Here is an 18,711-nt window from a genome sequence, read left to right as displayed (position 1 = left end):
GTAGCCCAGCTTTTAATTGCATACAACCTAAACACTGGCACTGCCAGATGAAATCAAGTGCTGTAGTTAATCCTTGCTGGCACCATGCCACGTCTTGGAACAGGAGTCCTGTGGGGTATGGGCTCTGTTCATGGCCACTTGTACCACACGTTCCTCATGAAGCACTGAGCTGGTGCAGGTTTTTGAATACATACTGAAATTTTGTTTACAGAATGAAAATTAAATAAGGACTTTTCAGGGGTATGTAGAAGACCTCTTTAATTATTAGGGTTATGGTTTTTTTCGGGGGGGGGAGGGGGGTTGGAGTGAGGTTTTTTTTTGAGGAAAAAAGGTTTTACTGCTAACTTGCTGAGTGGACAGACCCGAGTTTCTCCGCTTTTCCACCAGATGTCCGTCATGAGCAGGAAAAGCCGGTGACCTGAACGATACCCAGAAGCCTGATTCCGCAGCATTTTTGAAGATGAAAGTGAAGACAGTGAAAGGAAAGTTAGAGTGAAAGTACATGTTACCGCAGAGCAATGGATGGAGGATTATACTACGAAGGCTCCTTGGCAAGCGAAAAATTCTGCTGGTAGCACTACAATATATTTTCAATTAACTCTTAAAACATGTGTCAGCCTGCAGCAGTTGATGAATGCAGAGCCTTTGCACTCCTTTGGAGAATTAGGTATGCAGCTCTCATCCGAAGTCTTAAAATTCTTTGCAGAAACTTGCTCTTTCAGATGGGAGGAATATCTGAAACCTGTTGCTGTAGGTGACCTCTGTAAAAGAACTTAATTCTTTCTACCCTGCAACAAGTTGCTGAGTGATGCAGTGACTTTCCTAGGTCCCATAACATTAGCTGGAACCCACAGTAAAGCATTCACAACTAGAAGTGAGATGCATTTCTGGGGATAAGTAGTGTACATCTTTGGGAAGCACTTCTGAAAAAAGTGACAGACTTATTAATTAGACTTAACAGAAGGTGCAATGACTTCCTAAGGAGGGCATTAGTTTCCTAGCTACACATGGGAACTTACCTTAAGAATATGGTAACTTAACAGGGAAGTACTGGAAAGTTTGCTGTGTCCCTGTCCCCAGGCTGCATCAAACTCAGATGCCCAAATGCTGCCAACTGTTATTACAGCTGCAATTTACTGAAGTGATCCCTATGCAAATGACAGTATTTAAAATATTTTTCTTTTAGAATAAAAACATAGAGGTGATACACATTTGAGCATCAGAGAAGCAGAAATGCCCAACAGCTGTCCTGGAATTCGCTAAAATGCTGTCTGCTGCTAAATATGCACCATCTTTGCTGGACTTGAAGGGAAGTGGGGGACACTTTGGATGGAAAGGTTCACACTTTGGAGATAATGGTATAATGAGACATTTCCCTCTGGTGCTGTCAAAACAGGAAACGGAGGCTACAAAGCTCTGCTGGAGACAGCAACATGAACTACATCCAAATGGGCTCAGACAGGGAAGTGAATGGCACAGAAGTAGCTGCTCCCTTTCCTCACCACCTGCGGGATAAGTGCCTGCCTGGGAAACCTCCCTCACTGACCTCAGGGCTCTTGCACTTCCTCCCAGCCTCCAAACGTCCTTCCATAAGGCTGCTATAACATAACTTCTTGGTGGGCTGAGAGGGATGCAGGACAGCTTGTGCACTGGGCTCTCTGCCTGGGAGCCTGGGTTTTCCCCAGTGGAATCCCACACTGCCTTGCAGAAGGAGAGGGATGTTGCTCACCTCCTCTCTGGGATTGAGCCCTCCTCTCCCTCTTTAATCAAATCATCACTGCTGCTCTAAGCTGATAGAACTGAATAAATGAATCAGCAGCACAGAAGTTTCTCTGAACACTGGCTTCTCCAGTCCTTAAGGGACGACAGAGACCTCTTTCATGATGGTAATGAAGTCCAGTATAGCAAAAGGAGCACGTTTAGTCCATGCTGTTGGACACACCCTCACTTTCAAATTCTATCAGTAACTAAGTGGAAAAAATAGGGGGATAGTTGCAAAAGTGACTTCCATACTCTTCCCTCCCATCCCCGTGATAGCTATGCTCAAATCTCCTTAAAGATGCATTTTTTTCCCCTCCAAAACAAGCTTTCAAATACCTAGTATTACAGTGTTCCTTAACTAGTGCAGTTAAAAGAGCCATCTGCGACCTTGCTTTCACAAAGTGAACGCTTGGAGTAACCTCCACTTCTGAAAATAACATACTCAGTCTTGAATATTCTCAGCTGTGTCTCTGGGAAACTGAATATGAGCTTATTGCCAGATTCTGATTCTAATAAAGTTAATGGAAATTTTGCCAGTGACTTCAAATAGTCCAGATATTACTCTCAAGGCCAACTCCTATGAAATTATCCCAGTTCAAACCTAGAGCAATTGCGCTGATTTCAGCGGGGCTAGCCTGGATTTACTCATCCAACCCGAGCAAAATCCATTAAGTCAGAGATCAGCATATGGATGAGCTGCTCCCTGCTCAGCTTCATTGCCGTTCTTAGAATGCTCGACGGTGATGGTGGTGGGGTTATGTTTTATGAAAAGGCTGTAATCACAGCTGCAACCTTAGCATTTGACTTTAGGAGTTGGTATGTTCTTTTACAGCGGTTCAGCCTGTTTCACAGTGCACAGACACAGGCTGGTACTTCATCAGTGGGGACTGGGTGTGGAGGGAGAGAGGTACCTGCACCATTTATCAGTGCTCAGTGCTTACTTTTGCTCGGTATTCCAGAAAAAGGGGCGGGATGCTGTAACCCGTTCAGATGAACGATAAGTTTTTTTTCAGATTCAGAACAGGTACCACTCCGCTTATTTTCAGGAGAAATAACCTACGTGCTCTAAGTGCTGGGAGCGGTGACCGAAATCCTCTTTTACGAAGGAACAAGCCAGGGGAACCGCCGAGGCCGAGGCGGCCGGCACCGCTATTTAGCGGAGCGCTGCTCCAGCTCAGCAAACCAATGATAACCGACGGGACTGGAGCTCCGGAACCTGCTCTGCCCCCCTCCATCCCCCGCCACTGTCCCGCCCGCCCCGCGGGGCCGCGCTACCTGCGCCCTCGCCCGCTCCCCGCCCCGGAGGAGCGGCCGCCCGCCCCGCCGAGAGGCGGGCGCGCTGGTGATTTGCCTTTGCCGGCAGCAGCCCCGCTCCGGCCAGCCCGCGGGAACCGGGGCTGCCGCCGCAGGAGCCGCTCGCTCGCTCACTCCGTGGCAGGGGGAAAGTTCGCTGCTCTTCCTCTTCTTCCTCCTTCTCCCCCGCACACGCAGACCCCGCGGAGCCCCCGGGCAGGGGCATGGCGGACTGACCGCCCGGCCAGGGCGGGGGGCGGCCCCGCCGCACCTGAGCGGCTGAAGGGAGGGGGGAGGCTGCCCCGTTGTGCCCCGGGGGCGGCCATGCGCGGCGGTGGGGCTGAGCGGTGAGCCCCTCTGGCTCTGGCTGCCCCCGCCGGCCCAGCCGATAGCCGCCGCGGGGGGGGGCAGGGCTGGAGGGCGGCGGGGAGCCTCCCCGGGGAGAGGGGGAAGTGGGGACCTCGCCTGCCTCCGCCCGGCCGAGCGCCATGCCGCGGCGGCTGGCCTGGCTGTGCTGCTGCTGGGCGCTGCTGAGCGGCGCCTGCCGCCCCGCCGAGCCCGCGCTGCCCGCGGAGGGCGGGGAGCCGCCGCCCGCGGCCGCCTCGGGCTTCCTGTACCGACGGCTGAAGTCGCACGAGAAGCGGGAGATGCAGCGGGAGATCCTCTCGGTGCTGGGCTTGCCCCACCGGCCCCGGCCGCTGCCGCGGGACCCGCCGGCCCCGGCGCCGGGGCGCCTGACGGCGGCGCCGCGCTTCATGCTGGACCTCTACCACGCCCTGGCCGAGGGCGCGGAGGGCACCGCGGGCGCGGAGCGGGGCCACTCGTCGCCCCCTGCCCCGCAGCCGCCGCTGCCCAGCTCGCAGGACAGCGCCTTCCTCAGCGATGCCGACATGGTCATGAGCTTCGTCAACCTGGGTGAGTGCCGCGGTGCGCGGAGCCCACGCGCACGGTCCGCAGACGCCCGTACCCGGGGAGGGGAGGCGGACGGCTGCTCCCTGCGGAGCGCGGCTGGGTCGGCGGTCCGCGGGGTTTGCCGGGCGAGACCTACCTTGAGCTGCACGTATGTCGGCCAGGAGGGCAGCTCGCTTCGGTGAAGGGCAAACCTACCATACCTCTTGCCAATGAGACAAAACCCCGCAAAACCCGAGGGGTACAAAAAAGAAGGGGGCATGTTATTATCATCTTCATTAATAGCATTTTTGCACTTGTTATGCTGATAGCCATCAGTCCGTCATTCAGGATCAAATCCACCCTACTCTGGTTTCTGGGCAGCGGAGTCGCGTTCACTGCGGAGCGCAAGTTGCGTTCGCTCCGTCAGAGGTCCGGCGACGCACAGATGTCTTTCGGGCTGGAGCGAAGTACAGTCGCCCCGTGCTGTCCCGTCTCCTCTTTTCTCTGAGGAGCTAAGCTAACATGGTGATGAATATGTGATTCCGTGTAGGATATTCTGGTGATTGAACCCAGGAATGTGATAAAAAACAATATGTATCTTGTTGGAATCTTGAAATAAGCTCTGGTAGACATCAACCTGTTCTTCGAACAAATCGTACTGTCAGCGTGTTACTGATGTGAAGGGCTCCAAGTTACCATGTCAGTGGGAAAGCCATTAAGCTTTTTACTTGAAGGAGCCCTCAATACTAGACTGCAATTGTAAAGAAATGGTGTAATTAGATTCAACCTAATGTGGAGAATGAAAATATTTCAGTTGGCGAATTGCAGTTCCTTTTCTAGGGAATTCCTGTGAAGCTCAAGTAGCTTAGCCGGTCGTCTGAAAACTGTCTTTTCACTAGTGCTGCCAGAGCTATGTGCCAGAACGATGACACCTGTGAACAGCTTGTCTTGTTTAAAGCAAAATACAAGTTGTGCATTTCCTCATCTACAGCAGTGATAAGTCACTGCAGTGGGAAGTTTCTCTGAGCTCCCATAACGGGTAGATGTGTTCAATAGCTTTGTGCCACAGTGTATGTGTTCAGTACAAGAGCTGGGTGGCTTTTGCTCTTGATGAAAATCCTGTAGTATGGTGGAAATGTGCCACTTCTGCTGCAAATGGTTGTTGAAGGATTTGTCTATGTTGAGATTGTGGCGACTGCAACTCATGCAGGCACAACAGAGGTGCCTGGGGTGCTCAGCCCCTGCAGCAGTGCACAGAGCCCTGTGGACTCCACGTACTGCAGTTACCCCTCTCAAGGTCTCAGCCTCCCATTTAAAATTAGCTCAGAGATGTTTAGTTGGTGCTGCTGTCTCGGAGCTGTGATGCTTTGGATTGAGGCATCCTCAAATCATCCTTCAATGAAGCCAGCGTGATCCTCATTTGGCTTGGACTCCAGGGTGTGGGAATACCATAAAGGTTTTGAGTCCAAAGAGCAGCTGCTTCTCTTTTTCTCCCCTCCCAGTTTCCCCAAACCTCTCTGTCCTCTGAATACACAGAACTGTTGCCACACTGTTCCTTGCCTTGGGGAGTTCCAGGACCTATGCTTGGAGCTGTGAGTTTAAGAAGTATGGTGTTGGCTGTAGATGCCTGTTAGAAATCCCTGTAGCACATTTTATTTAAAGGATGCAGAGCAAGGTACTTGCAAAGGGCCTGGGTGGTACCCAGAGGAGCTGATTTCAGGGAGAAATGTGAACATGTGGTGTTTTAGAAGGTATTTCACTGCCTGCTTTATAAAGCACCAGGAGAGAAGTATTAGACAGTAACCTGAAACTATGTTTCTTTTAAAAATAAAAAAACCTAAAATCATATGATTCAGATCAGTTCTGATAATTTTGGATCTAGACACTTATGTAACAACAAGGAAAATTATTCACGTAATGTAGTAAAATAGCATGATTGAAATGCTAGTTATGAGTCTCAGGAAGTATGAATCAACTGCAGAAATTTCTCATCAACTTCCAAGTTCCGAGTCATAAACCATAATGTCATTTAACGTGATTGTTTGTTACCAGAGTGTTGGCAAATCGAGGGGGTGAGACTGAACATCTGTTCAGCTGTTTTCTGTAGCTCCTCTGACGTGTCAGGGATTTTGGGGGGTCTTTCACATGTGTATTGACGTTTGCTTTTCCATTGAACAATAATTCATTCTATTGCAACGTAGAAACCAAAGGTGTGATAGGAAAGAGCCAGCCTGGGATCTATTAAAGCAGCCTATTAGATGTAGTCTAGGAAATGCAGCAAGAGATGGTGGGATTACAACAGAAAGGAGAAGCTCCTGACCTCAAGGACACTGACTATTCCAATGAAGTGTATGCTATGTGACCCTGAAATCCCACAGCTGGAGTCTCCTTATAAGCAGACACTGCTAGAATTATTTACTTGGGGTTTTCTGCATGTGATCAGACCTATAATAACTTCTGCTTCATTAAAATCGGCTTCTGAAGAGCTTTGCCTGTGTTCAACATTAAAGACTTCCCTTTCTACTACTGAAGGGCAGCTAGCAAAGTGGTGTGAGGAGCCCTTGGTGCTCCCTTGGGGTCAGGAGTGTATGGTATTATATGGGCAATACCTGTGTACAGGTGCAGGCTACCCTGAAGACGTGTGGGGCTGCATGGGTGTGAAGTCAGTGTGGGTGACCTACCTTCAGGTGCTGATAATTGCCTCTGCTGCAGCCCAGAACATTTGATGCGCCTGGTTGTGCTGGAAAGCCATCAATCTAGGTCAGCTGTGCAGAGAAGTCTTGCTTTGTCCTGAGAGTTTGCAAGTGTTAATGTTCTTTTAAAAGTGTGATTAAATTTTCCAGCCCTGTAGCCCCAAAAGAGTCAGTAGCTTGTAGTCACTGCTGATCTTAATGTGCAGTGCTCCAGCCCTTCCTGACCAGCACATATATGCCTTCAGTCTGGGGCTACAACTGATGTGTTTTCTGTCTGGGGAAGGCTATGCTTCCATATGTGCTCAGGGTACCAGTCCTCCTTGTCAGTGTCTTGTGAAGCCAAGGGACACTGGTGAGGCCTCAGATTATTCGGACAGCTCAGACTTGTCCCAGGCTCCAAGGTGATGTCCTGGGAAAGCTTCTTTTAAAAATAAAAAAAAAGAAATAAAATTTAAAAAGGAGGGCATAGAGGCATGGATGCTCTCCAGCTGCGGGGAGCTGCTGTCTTACATGAAGGACAAGAAACATCAGTCTTTGAAGCGCAGAGTCTGGGATTTGTCTTGCCTACCTGGTGATGTCTGCACTGTAGTATGGACTTGAGAGGTATGGGCAATGATTCCCAGTGGGGCTGACTATAGGAGAACTTTGAGTGTTCAAGGTTTCTAGGAGATGCTTAGCACTTTGTTTTATAAGGCACCTGAAGAGATGTATTGGGGAGTAGAGATACGTGTTCTGTTACAAGTAAAACCACATGTAAGATACAACCAGTTCAGGTAATTTAGATAATAAATTTAATTTATCAGCTTAGATACCAAAAAATAATTTGACAGAAAATATCATCTATCTTCAGTAAATTTGGTCCCTATTTTTGGAAGATGATCCTAAAAGTGCCTATTTTGGATATTTTCACTAGTTTGAGGCACCTGAAAAGTGCCTGTTTCTTTCCATTTCCCACATAGGAAGTCTGGATACTAGTACATGTAAGTAGACGGATATAAGGTGGATATAAGGTGCTGTGGAGCAGTCCTGTGTCAAAATGAGGAAGAAACTTTCCTGGTGATCACCCATGCCTACCTACCGTGGCATCCACACCAAGAGAAAAAAGCCACATGCTTCCCACAGGAAAACCCAAGGAATCCAGTGAGAGTCTTTGCAGGTTTCTGCTATCACCCAGATCTGGAGCTGCTGACAGGTGGATGTCTGTGCAGGAAAAGCCTGAACCCAGCAAACCCTCCAGGGGTAAGGACCATAAAAAGTGTGCTTTTTGGGTCTGGTGCCTGGTTGTCCGCAGTGTTGTGCCTTTTTGTAGTGGACGAAGAGCATGGATTCACTGTATCCCTGTATTTTTGGAGAGCGGGTTTCCCCTCTAAAGCAAGACCTACAGGTCTCCTGGGAGGACTTCAGGCAAAAGAATGAGGGAAAAGCACAGCTGTTTGCCAAGCAGTCCTACAGGCAGCCCTGAAGCTTTTCCATGTTATTAAAGTTGGGATCATGGTGAAAAGCCTCTTTGATCTTTGAATCCCCAAGCCCTAGGTGATCCCTTTCTTCCCTGCAAGACTTCAAGTATCTGCTGGGGCAAGAGTGCTCCCTTTCAGTGCAAAGAAGCCGCTCAGAGGTCAGTGTAAGGCTTGCTGTGCAAATGCTCTCTCTCCCATGGCCTATAAAGCAGCACCTTCTGGACGCGATGTCTTCCAAGCAGGCTTTTCATCTTTTTGGCAGCCATCACCTACCAGATTTCCTTCTAGGAATGAGCTTGCACAAATCCATGGCAACTTAGGCGAAAGCAACATGCTTTCGCTCCACATGGCCTTTCACAGGGGGGAAGCAGCACTACAACATCCTTATGTATGTTTCTAAAGCAGGTGAATTTTTTCATCTGAAGGATTTGATCGGCCCACCTGTCTTTTTCCTGGTATCATGCTTGCTGTCAGGGGATGTGAAATGAGGCAACCAAGATGTATCAGGGACGTTGCGTGATTATATTGATGGGACCGTACCATTCATACTGTCATCCCATCTGTTTATACTCTTGGCCACATGTTGTAAAGGTCAAGACATCTACTCAAAGGGAATAACTGGAGTGTGTGATGCTGCAGATCTGGCTGTGTTGCCAGCTGGCTGTGTACAGCCTTGTGCTCTCGGCGTGCGAGCAGCGTCCTCCACGTGTGTCCAGAGCAGGCCAGTATTAGAAATCATGAAGCTGATGATGGGAATGAGTTTACTGACTTCTGCCAAGCCTTGTATACTGGGCTTCGATGCCAAGACAGATCCCAAGCATTGGAGAGCAGCCTTACATTTGCTGTTCAACTGTTGCAGCTCAAGGTCCTCATTTATGTCATCTCCTTGAAGCAGTTGTTTGAGAGCTGCCTGCTAGTGTGCAGCTGCCTAATGACATGATTAAAACTGCAAATGGTCCTTTAGAAGTCCTCAGCTACTCTAGACTGAATTCGAGGGACTGCAGTCCTCCTTCTGCTTTTGGCAGGAGCCCTGCAAGATGCATAGCTCCTGGTGAAGCTGCTCTGCTGAAATGAGTAGAGTGTCACATTTATGTAAGGGCTAAGTGTCATCTGGACTAAGCTACTGGAACCAGACCATGTGGCATTAGTAGGACTATTCTCTATCTTGCGAAAGCTTTTCAGAGCTTGAAAATTTACCGTCTTATATTTGGGTGAAATGTTGAAGTCTTACAACAACCAACAACAAAAAGTGGTTGTAATTGGAAAAAGTCAGGATTGCCAAAGCAGTTTTGATGGATTTGACTCAGATTTGTATGTGCAAATAGCTACGAAATTGTATTTTGAAATACAAACCCAGGTGTGGGGGTTGTTTGAGTTGGTTTGTTTTTTGAAAATAAAAGCAATGCTTCCTAGTTCTTTTCCTCAAACAAGGTTGAAAATAAACCACTTCTTATGAAAAGGTTCTATTTAGGCAATTTTCTTACAGCTGGACATGGCTTCATCAGCAAATTGCTTGGGCAGCTGTTGTGGATGCCTTTTGCTGAGCTCCTGCAGGGACTTCATGCTGGAGGCTTGCACCTCTGCTGAAGAGCTGTAGGTCCTGCCTGGTCCAGCCTGGTGCATCACAGTGGTGACGTGCTCTCTTGTAGTTTTAAATATAAACTTTTAAGTGGTGTTTGTGATTTAGGAGGAAGGAAGGTGGTGTTTAGACTTTCCGTGCTGCAGAGGCATGATTCTTTTTAAGTCATCTTGCCTCATGGTGGACTTCGCGGGGGTTAGAGTAAGGTACGAGTTACTTAGGGCGTAAACAGTCCCACCGTGTGTTTCTTCTGCTGTATCCCAGCAGTTGCACAGTAATGCTGTTAAGTACAGTCCACCTACTAATCATTTAGTGTTTCCATGCGGCCATTTATATAGCGATGTGAAACAGAGAGCAAGCACTAATGCCCGCTAAAACAAATAGGGATTCCCATTTGTTTTAGTGGGCATCAGACCTCAAGAGGCTGTAAGACAGGTTAAGGACCAAAAACTCTTATGTGAGCTGGTGGAGTGCATGGAACTTTTCTATTCCAGTGGGGCAATGGTTTTAAACTGAAGGAGGTTTAGGTTGGATATAAGACAGAAATTTTTTACAGTGAGAGTGGTGAGGCACTGGCACAGGCTGACTGGAAAAGTTGTGGCTGCCCCATTCCTGGAAGTGTTCAAAGTCAAGTTGGATGGGCCCTTGAGCAACCTGGTCTAGTGAATGATGTCTCAGCCCATGCAGGGGGTGTGGACTGGACGATTTTTGACAATCCCTTCCAGCCCAAACCACCTGTGATTCCAAATGTGGAGAGAGCGTTTGGGACTTGGGATTCTCCCGTCTGTGATACACCTAGGGTGAGGGGCCATGTGTGAAAACATTCAGCAGGTTGTTTCCAGCTTTTTCCAGCCATAGTTGGCAGAGGTTGAGGAGTGGTGCCTCCTGCCACCCTGTCTGCAGCGCTTGCAGCAGGGCTGGCCGGCACTAGCACGCCCAAAAGGCGCCTGCTCCCTGAGAGCCACGTGGTCCTGTGCTTTGGAACCAGAGCAGGTTCCTAAGGTGATGGCTTTGGGAAGGGCACAGGGCTCTAGCTGCCACAGGGCTGTTGCAGGAGAAAAAGTTTAATTAAAGAAACAGCCCCTCTGGGACTGGAGGGGTGTTTAATACATCATGTTGGACTTTGATTCCTAAAACCTGCTATGGATTTGGGCCAGTATTTCCGAACTTTCAGATACTTAAGCAACAGCCTTGTAGTGTTGAGTGGATTTTGGAGCTGGTTTTTGTTTGTCGTATTCATGGTGGGTTTTTTTGTTGTTGTTGTTGGTCTGGGTTTTTTTTCCTTGGTGATGGCAGGAGATTACTTTTTGTTGTTAAGGGCACAACGATTTTGACAGCCCTGCCTTCAGCTCTTTTTACTTTATGTTGCAGTGTTCATCATAGCACAATGACAGAATTGAATCAGTGGTAGCAACAGTGGGATTTTTTTGGCAAAAAAGGATAATGTAGACAGAGCCGAAGTGTTCTGCTAACTAAAACAGTAGCTGTATTTTCAGAGAGCTAGACGTGACTGTTTTGATCCAATGTGGTGTTAATCACAAGAATACATAACTGCTTTCCTATGAACTTTCCCCTTAAAAATATCCAGTGATATCACCTGATGTTTTGCATGAATGCTCAGTATAACCAGAATTTAGAACAGCTGGCTCCATGTAAAGGTGGAATATTCATAGGTCAAATATTAGTGTATAAATAAAAACATTTTGAAAGTGAAAACAGAAGCACAGTATTTGAAATATACTCAGCGTGCAGATGTACTTCATGGCTTGAATAGCTTTGCAAATTCATCAAGACAGTGTTAACACTTGTTCTGAAGAAGTCAAATTTCCCGACAATAAATGAGAAAGTGTTTTTCAAACAGTATTCCAAAGTTGTTATTCCATGTCTTTTAGTGGTCATTTGCAGTATGAGACATGCAAGTTAGCTATTTGAAGCCCCCCTTTAAAGAAGATATATTTGATCAATCCAAAATCTTAATGGTAGCAAATTGAGAGCCACAATTTCTTTTATCAAGTGCAGGCTGTAAAATACACCTTGTTTAAAGCATGCACACAAACGTTCCTGGTGCTGTGTGCTGCTGTACGCAGGCGCAGATGCAGTAGTCTTATCTTGTCACTTACTGCATTGCATTCATGTGGCGTATATGGTCAAGGTATTAGACATTCTGTTTGTACAAGGGCTAAGGAGTGACATAATGTCTATTGAAGCACAAGCGTTTAGCTCCACACCAGGCAACAAGGCACACTTAAAAAGTGAGAGCAGATTAGAGTTTGTGGGCAGGTTTTGATAGTCACACCCATAAGCCAGGAGAAAAGAGTCTGCAGTTTTGGTGTGAAACGGAGCTGCTTTCTTGCACCCTTGTGTCCTCTGGGCTTTTCGGACCACTTGATAGATGAATCTGGAAGAGTAAAGCTGTAAGCAATCAATCCCAGTCCTCTTACAAGGAATAAAATTGTCCAAATGAGTTGGAAAAATGTTGGGCTGTTACAAGCATGTACCAGATGCAAAAGACTTCTCTGCCTCTAGCTTTGTAAACTCTCTAATAAAAGGTGTTTGGGCATGAACACTTAACTGCAGCATAACTTCCATTTTTTTCAAACCGTGTTAAAAGTATCTGGGTTAAGGCGCTTTATTGGGGAATAAAGACATGGTTGCAGCTTTAATTCCTTGTGTCACAGTGGTCAAACTCACTCTGGCTGAATCCAGATGAGCAGAGGTTGAAGCAGCAGTCTTTAATTGTCAGAGGCTCTGCAGGAAAAAAAGGAGGAAGCGTTTTCTGTCCCTTAGCGTATGCTTCCCATTCATGTTTCTTCTCTTCTAATGCCCACACTGGTGGCGTACTCCGTCTTAGCTGTGATAAACATTTCTTGGTGCAGGAATAGGCCTTATAAGCTTTTAATATACCTGTGTCTTCATCATGATGCCAAGGCCAGTTCATCAACATGAAATCATACAATGGTTAGGGTTGGAAAGGACCTTAAGATCATCTGGTTCCAACCCCTCTCCCATGGGCAGGGACACCTTCCACTAGACCATGTTGCCCAAGGCTCTGTGCAGCCTGGCCTTGAACACTGCCAGGGATGAGGGATTCACAACTTCCTTGGGCAGCCTGTTCCAGTGCCTCACCACTTTCACAGTAAAAAATATCTTCCTTGTATGTAACCTAAAGCAGTGAGAAGCTTTTCTGAGGGCCTTGTTCTGTATGCACAATTTGGTGCAAAATGGTAGGAGTTCTAAAATTTAAGCCTATTTTATGAAATTTTTATGAAATTGTCACTTGAATATCTACACAGAGGTTTGATCCACAAGTACAGAATCCAGGTGCTTGACTTAAACAGTGGAGCTTGGAGAAGATACCTTTCATTTTAGAAACGCAACAGTCTCTTGCCCACAAACAGTCATCCTGAGACTGCATTTCAAGAATGCAGACCCTTCTGCTTAATTATTGTAACATCAAATGTCTTTGACATGAAAGGGACTAAGCAGTGGCTATGTAAGATAATGACTTGTTTATAAAAATAATTTAAACAGCATATGAAAAGGATAAACATGCATGTCCTGCCAAAATTCACTGTATGTTCTACAGGCTTTGGTGATTGTGAATCTCTTGGCTTGCTCTCTCAATTTCTTTTTGTTGTTTTTTTCTTCTTAACCCACAAAGACGAAAAAGCAGAGGGGGAAGGGAGTGAAGAAAAAGGGAGCCATAAAGCTGTTTAGGGAAGTTCTAACTTACTGTGCTATGGAAAATACTTTTGCTTAACACACTACAGTAGAGATTTTCATTCTGAGATGTCTGTGTCTTGTCTCTTGCATGTGGTAGTTTTTACACTTTAATGTTTGTAGCAGCTGTCCTGTCCAAAAATGTGCCATTCTGCAGAATGTGTAATGCTTGTTACTTACTAGACAATGTAAAAATACTGCTCTCTCTCTTATTCAGGACCTCAAAGCATTTAGTAAGTGTTGAAGTCTCACATCGTGCTCTGACAAACATAAATTGTTACTATACTTGTGTCCAAATGGCTAAGCTGAGGCTTGAAGAGCGTGACTGGGCTGGGGCTGTGATGAGGTCTCTGAAATTCTTGCTTCCAGTCCTGTGATCTAACTGTGAAACTGAGCTCTGTGTTACCATCCTAGCAGGTCCCTAAGTGGCCTGTGGAGTCAGTGGAATACTAGGGTCTTATTTGGTGAAACCTGCCCTTTCTCAGGTTGCAGCATCAGCCAGTTGGAGACCATAGGTTCTCACCTGGCATAGGCTTTAGTACTTCCCACGTGTGTACCTTGCTCATCCATGTTGCCTAGTCTGAGCCTTCTGCAGCCGTGCTCTGTTAGAGATACGGCTCCTCAGACGAGCTTGCAAACAGCAAACACCTCTGATCTTTGTGAGTGCTACCTGAATGTGAATTTCCACCAGGCATCCCAGAAATCACAGAATTGTTTGGGTTGGAAGGGACCTCTGGAGATCATTGCTCCAACCCCCTGCCAAGGCAGGGCCACCTAGAGCAGGGTACACAAGGAACTCATCCAGGCGGGTTTTGAATGTCTCCAGTGAGACTCCTGGGCAGCCTGTTCCAGGGCTCTGCCACCCGTAACATAAAGAAGTTCTTCCTCACATTGAGGTGAAACTTCTTGTGTTTTAGTTTATCCCATAAGTATAGTTTCCCCCACTCCCACTGTATGAATCATCCTTCCACCTGTGTTGTGGTGTAGACTGGTAAGAACCTAGTGCTTGGGGTTGAAACCATCCCTGGGGTTTTCATCCCATACCTTGACTTCCAACGCCTTAAATTCCTCCAACTGCATTTTCTTAGCACATGTTTCTGCTGCACTGGGACAGTGACTGGGTGCTCAGGAGGTTCTTCTGCCCAGCCAGCTCTCTGCAGCTCCATCAGGTTATCTGTAGTCCTATGGGGGCAGACACAGCTTTGAGCAAAGCCATGGGCTCTCCCCTGCCTTAGCCCAACCGCCCCACAGGTCACTTGCACATCTCTTGTGGAGAGGTGTGATCAAATGCCCTCCCATTTGTATATGATGCCTACTATTTGCCCTAAGTGGTACCTTTTGGAAGAGAACAGCTTTTCCTTTGTGGTCTCTGAACGATGCAGGAGACACTCGGGTGCAGTGGATGGTAGCATGAGCGTGAGGGCAGTCTCTGGTTTTATGTGTGTGTTGAAGTGCGGTACATTGGTGTAAGCAGGCACCCCCAAGGAGCCGGATAGGAAAAATTAAAGCAGTCAGAGGCTAGCACAACTGTTGGAAAGCCTAATAAAGGTTCGTCTGGCTTTTGGTAATACCCATGATAATGGTGATGTCCATGCTGTGGGGTGGTAATGTTTTTTGGTGATGTCCATGCTGCAGAGTCATAATGCCTTTTGGTAGTGTCCGTACTGCAAGGAAGGTAATACTAGGTAGTCTTTTGAGTTAACTGATAGTTTTGTTGAGAAACTCCAAATAAAAATGCAGTGTAATGGCTGAAGTCAGTATAATGACTCCTTTATGTTTCAGAAGCTATTGGGATTGGGTCTGCCTGATACTTTTGCTATTGCTAGTCTCAGTAAAAACAATTTTATGGGGTCCCAAAACAGTCTGTTGCTTCTGGCAGCCGGAGAGCTGGCAGTCCCGACTCACTGAGGCTTGAAGAGATAGTTCATTAATTCATGGTACTTTCCAGAATAAACATGGCAAACCTCCTCTGAAATAACAGACGGTAAATTCTCCTTGTCACTCAAGACTGCACATTTGTCTTCAGAAAGGGGCTGTGAAAGAAGCTGTCCATCTCCTAATGAATGAGAAAATAAATAGAAGAAGAATTGTGCATTGTGTCATGCTTGACATGGCGAAGCTTCGGGGTGGAATAACAACAAACCTTTCCTCCTGTCTTATCCCTGTTACATGTGGACCTAAACCAAGCAATGCCCATTGGGCAGGCTATCAGATGGAGTAAACTTTCATAGCTCTTCAGCAAGGCTCCCTGGTGGGAACAACTGCCTTTTTTACTTCTTTGACTCTTTTGGGGAAGGTGGATTTCAGCACCTCTCGGCTTTGGGTCCTCAGGAATGGGACCCTCTGGCTTCTCTGTGCTGTGGGACTTGTGAAGGTTGCTACAAGCTGGGGTTGCTTGGAGCGCACAGATGTTTTGTGCAGCTTGTTATTTTCTATGTTGGAGGTTATGAGTCAGATTACTGTTACCAAAATGTTTATGTGAAATCATTTCTGAGTCATATATTTGCATCATATACAACCTGTCTGACAATCAAAACATTCAGTGCTCAGCTAATGATTATACTAAGTTTTCCAACACTCTACTCCAGCATAACATAATTACATGGCAAAGTGCAATATATTACTTTGACAGGGTTCTTCATGCGTCTTGTGATGTCAGAAACATCATCATTGCTATTATTTGAAATTATCAGAGAAATATGGACTTTGTTTGCACGAAACAAAGTTAAGAATAGCGAGAGGCAGTCCCTCAGAAACAAAATGCCTTGCAAATGCTCCTGGAAATGGGCTTTTTCCATCTTCAAGAAAACATATTTCAAGAAGTTGTATAGTGGTTTCAGCCTTGTTCTCTCCAGAAACATGCTTGATCAGGACTTACTGGTGAATTGACAAAATAGTTGTGGATATTTACTTGGAGAAATTGCCTGGCTCCCAGGATTCAGCATTTGCCCTGGGAGGCTGTTTGGTAGTTTCTGTAGAATACATTTTATAAGATAGAACTGGAGTATTTTTAGCAGTGTGGAAGACATAAGCAGTCTGTAAACTGCAACGTAATGCATGCTGTGTTTATCTCTAGCGTAAATAGGGATTGCTTACAGAAGTATTCTGAATAATTAGGGCGAACATTTAAAATTGTATTTACCTTCAGCTGTGTGAGAACTAGGGCAGGAGTATTCGTGGCCATGTTCCAGGGGATTCAGTAACTCCTTTTTAACTGTTTATCCTAGAATGGGATGGGGAAAAACAAAGCACCCCCCCAACTGTGTGCTACGGAAACAGTGAAGTAGATGAAAAAAAGGTAGGGGCATAGGGCTGCTCTTTTGTTTGTTTTTTAAATAACTAACAGTGAAAAAACATATGGATATTGAAATGGAGAACAATTTTAGGGCTGACTTGTCTAAATTTGGTTTGCAGTCTTTTGGAATTGGCTTTGTGAGCTCAATTAAAAGTGTGAAGGGCACTGGCAGGTCCTTTTTATAGAATATCATTGCATTTCATCACTCTTAGTGAACTGGCAGTATGCAAAATGCAGGATGGATTATGATTGCATTCTTTATGTTCCTAGTGAAAACAGTATGGACAATATAGTATTGGACTTTCCTGGCTACAAGTGTCTGAACTGTGCTTAGTAATTAGAGAGTCCACGTTTGGAGAAATAAAAAGCATCCCCATGCAGTTTTAGCAAGCACCATCTCTGCTGATGTACTCTCCTTGGCCAGCGTCAGTGGCAAATGCATAATTGGACTATGAGGACCAATATATTGTGAAGTGTAGTGGAAAATGGCAAAAAAAAAATTTCAGTTGGATAGAGTCCATTTGTCCTGTGCTAATTTCTAGCCCTGTAAACAAACACAGCTGCTGAGTGTAGAATCAGTGCTCAGAGTGGTTAAAAACAGTGATGCATTGCTAGTGAGATCACGGCAGAAAAAATATGTAACATATGAGGCTGCAGTAAGGATCAAGACTATCCTCAGCTCTGATGAATTGTTTCTGTTTGTATATTTTCATCAGTTTATGATGTTGTATGGTAACTGAAATGTAAAGATGGCTTTTTAATATCCAGACCATTCAGCTGAGACAGTTGGAGTATTAAGTATTGGTAACCTGGTTGTGAACTTTTGTAAAAAGGGTCTGAATCAGTGGCCGCTACGTATACGTATGTATTTTATATTTCTCTTTTTCATACCAATGTGTTATTGATTTGGTCATCTGGGCTTTATTGTTGTTTGTTTATATATATGAAGGATCCATGCAGGTTGATTTTCCTATCATTTCATCTTCATTAAAATGTCTGTAGAAGTACTGCAGTCCTGAACGAGGGACATGAGGCTTCAAACAGTAGAAACCTCAGGGCCAAGCCTGCTAGGTCATTGGCAAAGCAGCAGCACTTACACTGTAATTTGTCTTGTGGCCCAGTTATATGTTTTGACATCCCTGAGCTGACTAATTGCTCTGGGGAAAAAAAGGAAGAAAAGAATGATCTTGGTTACTGTAGTAGAAAAGACAGCTTCCAACCTTTTCTGTCCATTGCATCGATTGTTTATTGACTGCTGAATGGTCGTCCCCAGATCTACCAGATTAGGGCTTCTGTGGCTTGACACAATGCAATTATGTAGTGTGCTTGACATCATATTGTGCATCACCCATCCCAACTGGTTATTGAAGAGATTACTTTTTCCTTCTTGGTTTTGAGAAAAGAGAAGACTAAAGGTGCTAGATAGTTCAGGTGGGAAGGAGCGGAGAGTAGATGAGACAGAATATTAATCCCTATGTATGATCGATCAGAGGAGTTGTTGTTAGGGAATCCTCCAGTGCGATGCACTTGTATGTAAGCTGTGTGTTGAGGATGGCTGAAGTAGCAAGGCCTATGTGCTTCATGTGAGGCTTCACCTCTGACAAAGCTGTGGTGGTACCTGTGAAGGCTTTTTGCCAGGTGATTTGCGTGGTCCTTGGGCAGCTTTGTCGCACATGTGTTGCTGGGAGGCTGTGAAGCTGAAACAGATGTCCTGGCTGCTCTGCAGTTTGCTTTGGGCTCTGCAGTTGCAAGGTCTTCATGAGCTCCTGGCTCTCTGCTTCTTGTCCTGCCCCAGTGGCCTTCACAAGCTGCTTAGAAGCCCAGAGAATGGCAGGTTATCTCCTGCTGCAAATCTACATCTGCTTTGTAATATTAAAATCTTCTATGAGATAGACTTCGTCTTTTGAACAGCTCTGGTTTGAAAATTTTGGACATATCATAGCTATCTATGGCTTTGAATCGTGCAAGGCGCTTCACTTCATGCTCTCCTGTGGCGCACAGTGATGCCACCCTCTTCAGAAG

The 18,711-nt window shown here is 46.1% G+C and overlaps 1 protein-coding gene across 1 annotated transcript in view; it reads left to right on the top strand.

Moving 5' to 3' along the window:
• Positions 1 to 3,132: 3,132 nt before the first annotated feature.
• The window catches only part of BMP6 (bone morphogenetic protein 6), an 88,039-nt gene continuing 72,460 nt past the window's right edge, over positions 3,133 to 18,711 (top strand). Inside the window, exon 1 of the mRNA XM_057399277.1 lies at positions 3,133 to 3,969. Coding sequence (XP_057255260.1) covers positions 3,543 to 3,969 — 427 coding nt within the window. The 5' untranslated portion in view covers positions 3,133 to 3,542. The remainder of the gene's footprint in view (positions 3,970 to 18,711) is intronic.

Source organism: Pezoporus wallicus, unplaced genomic scaffold (assembly GCF_028554395.1).
Source record: "Pezoporus wallicus isolate ANWC-B61680 ecotype Strahan unplaced genomic scaffold, APGP_CSIRO_Pwel_v1 contig_818, whole genome shotgun sequence".
Taxonomy (NCBI): Eukaryota; Metazoa; Chordata; class Aves; order Psittaciformes; family Psittacidae; genus Pezoporus; species Pezoporus wallicus.
The sequence above is the reverse complement of the archived record's forward strand: the minus strand, read 5'-3'. Positions and strand labels throughout refer to the sequence as shown.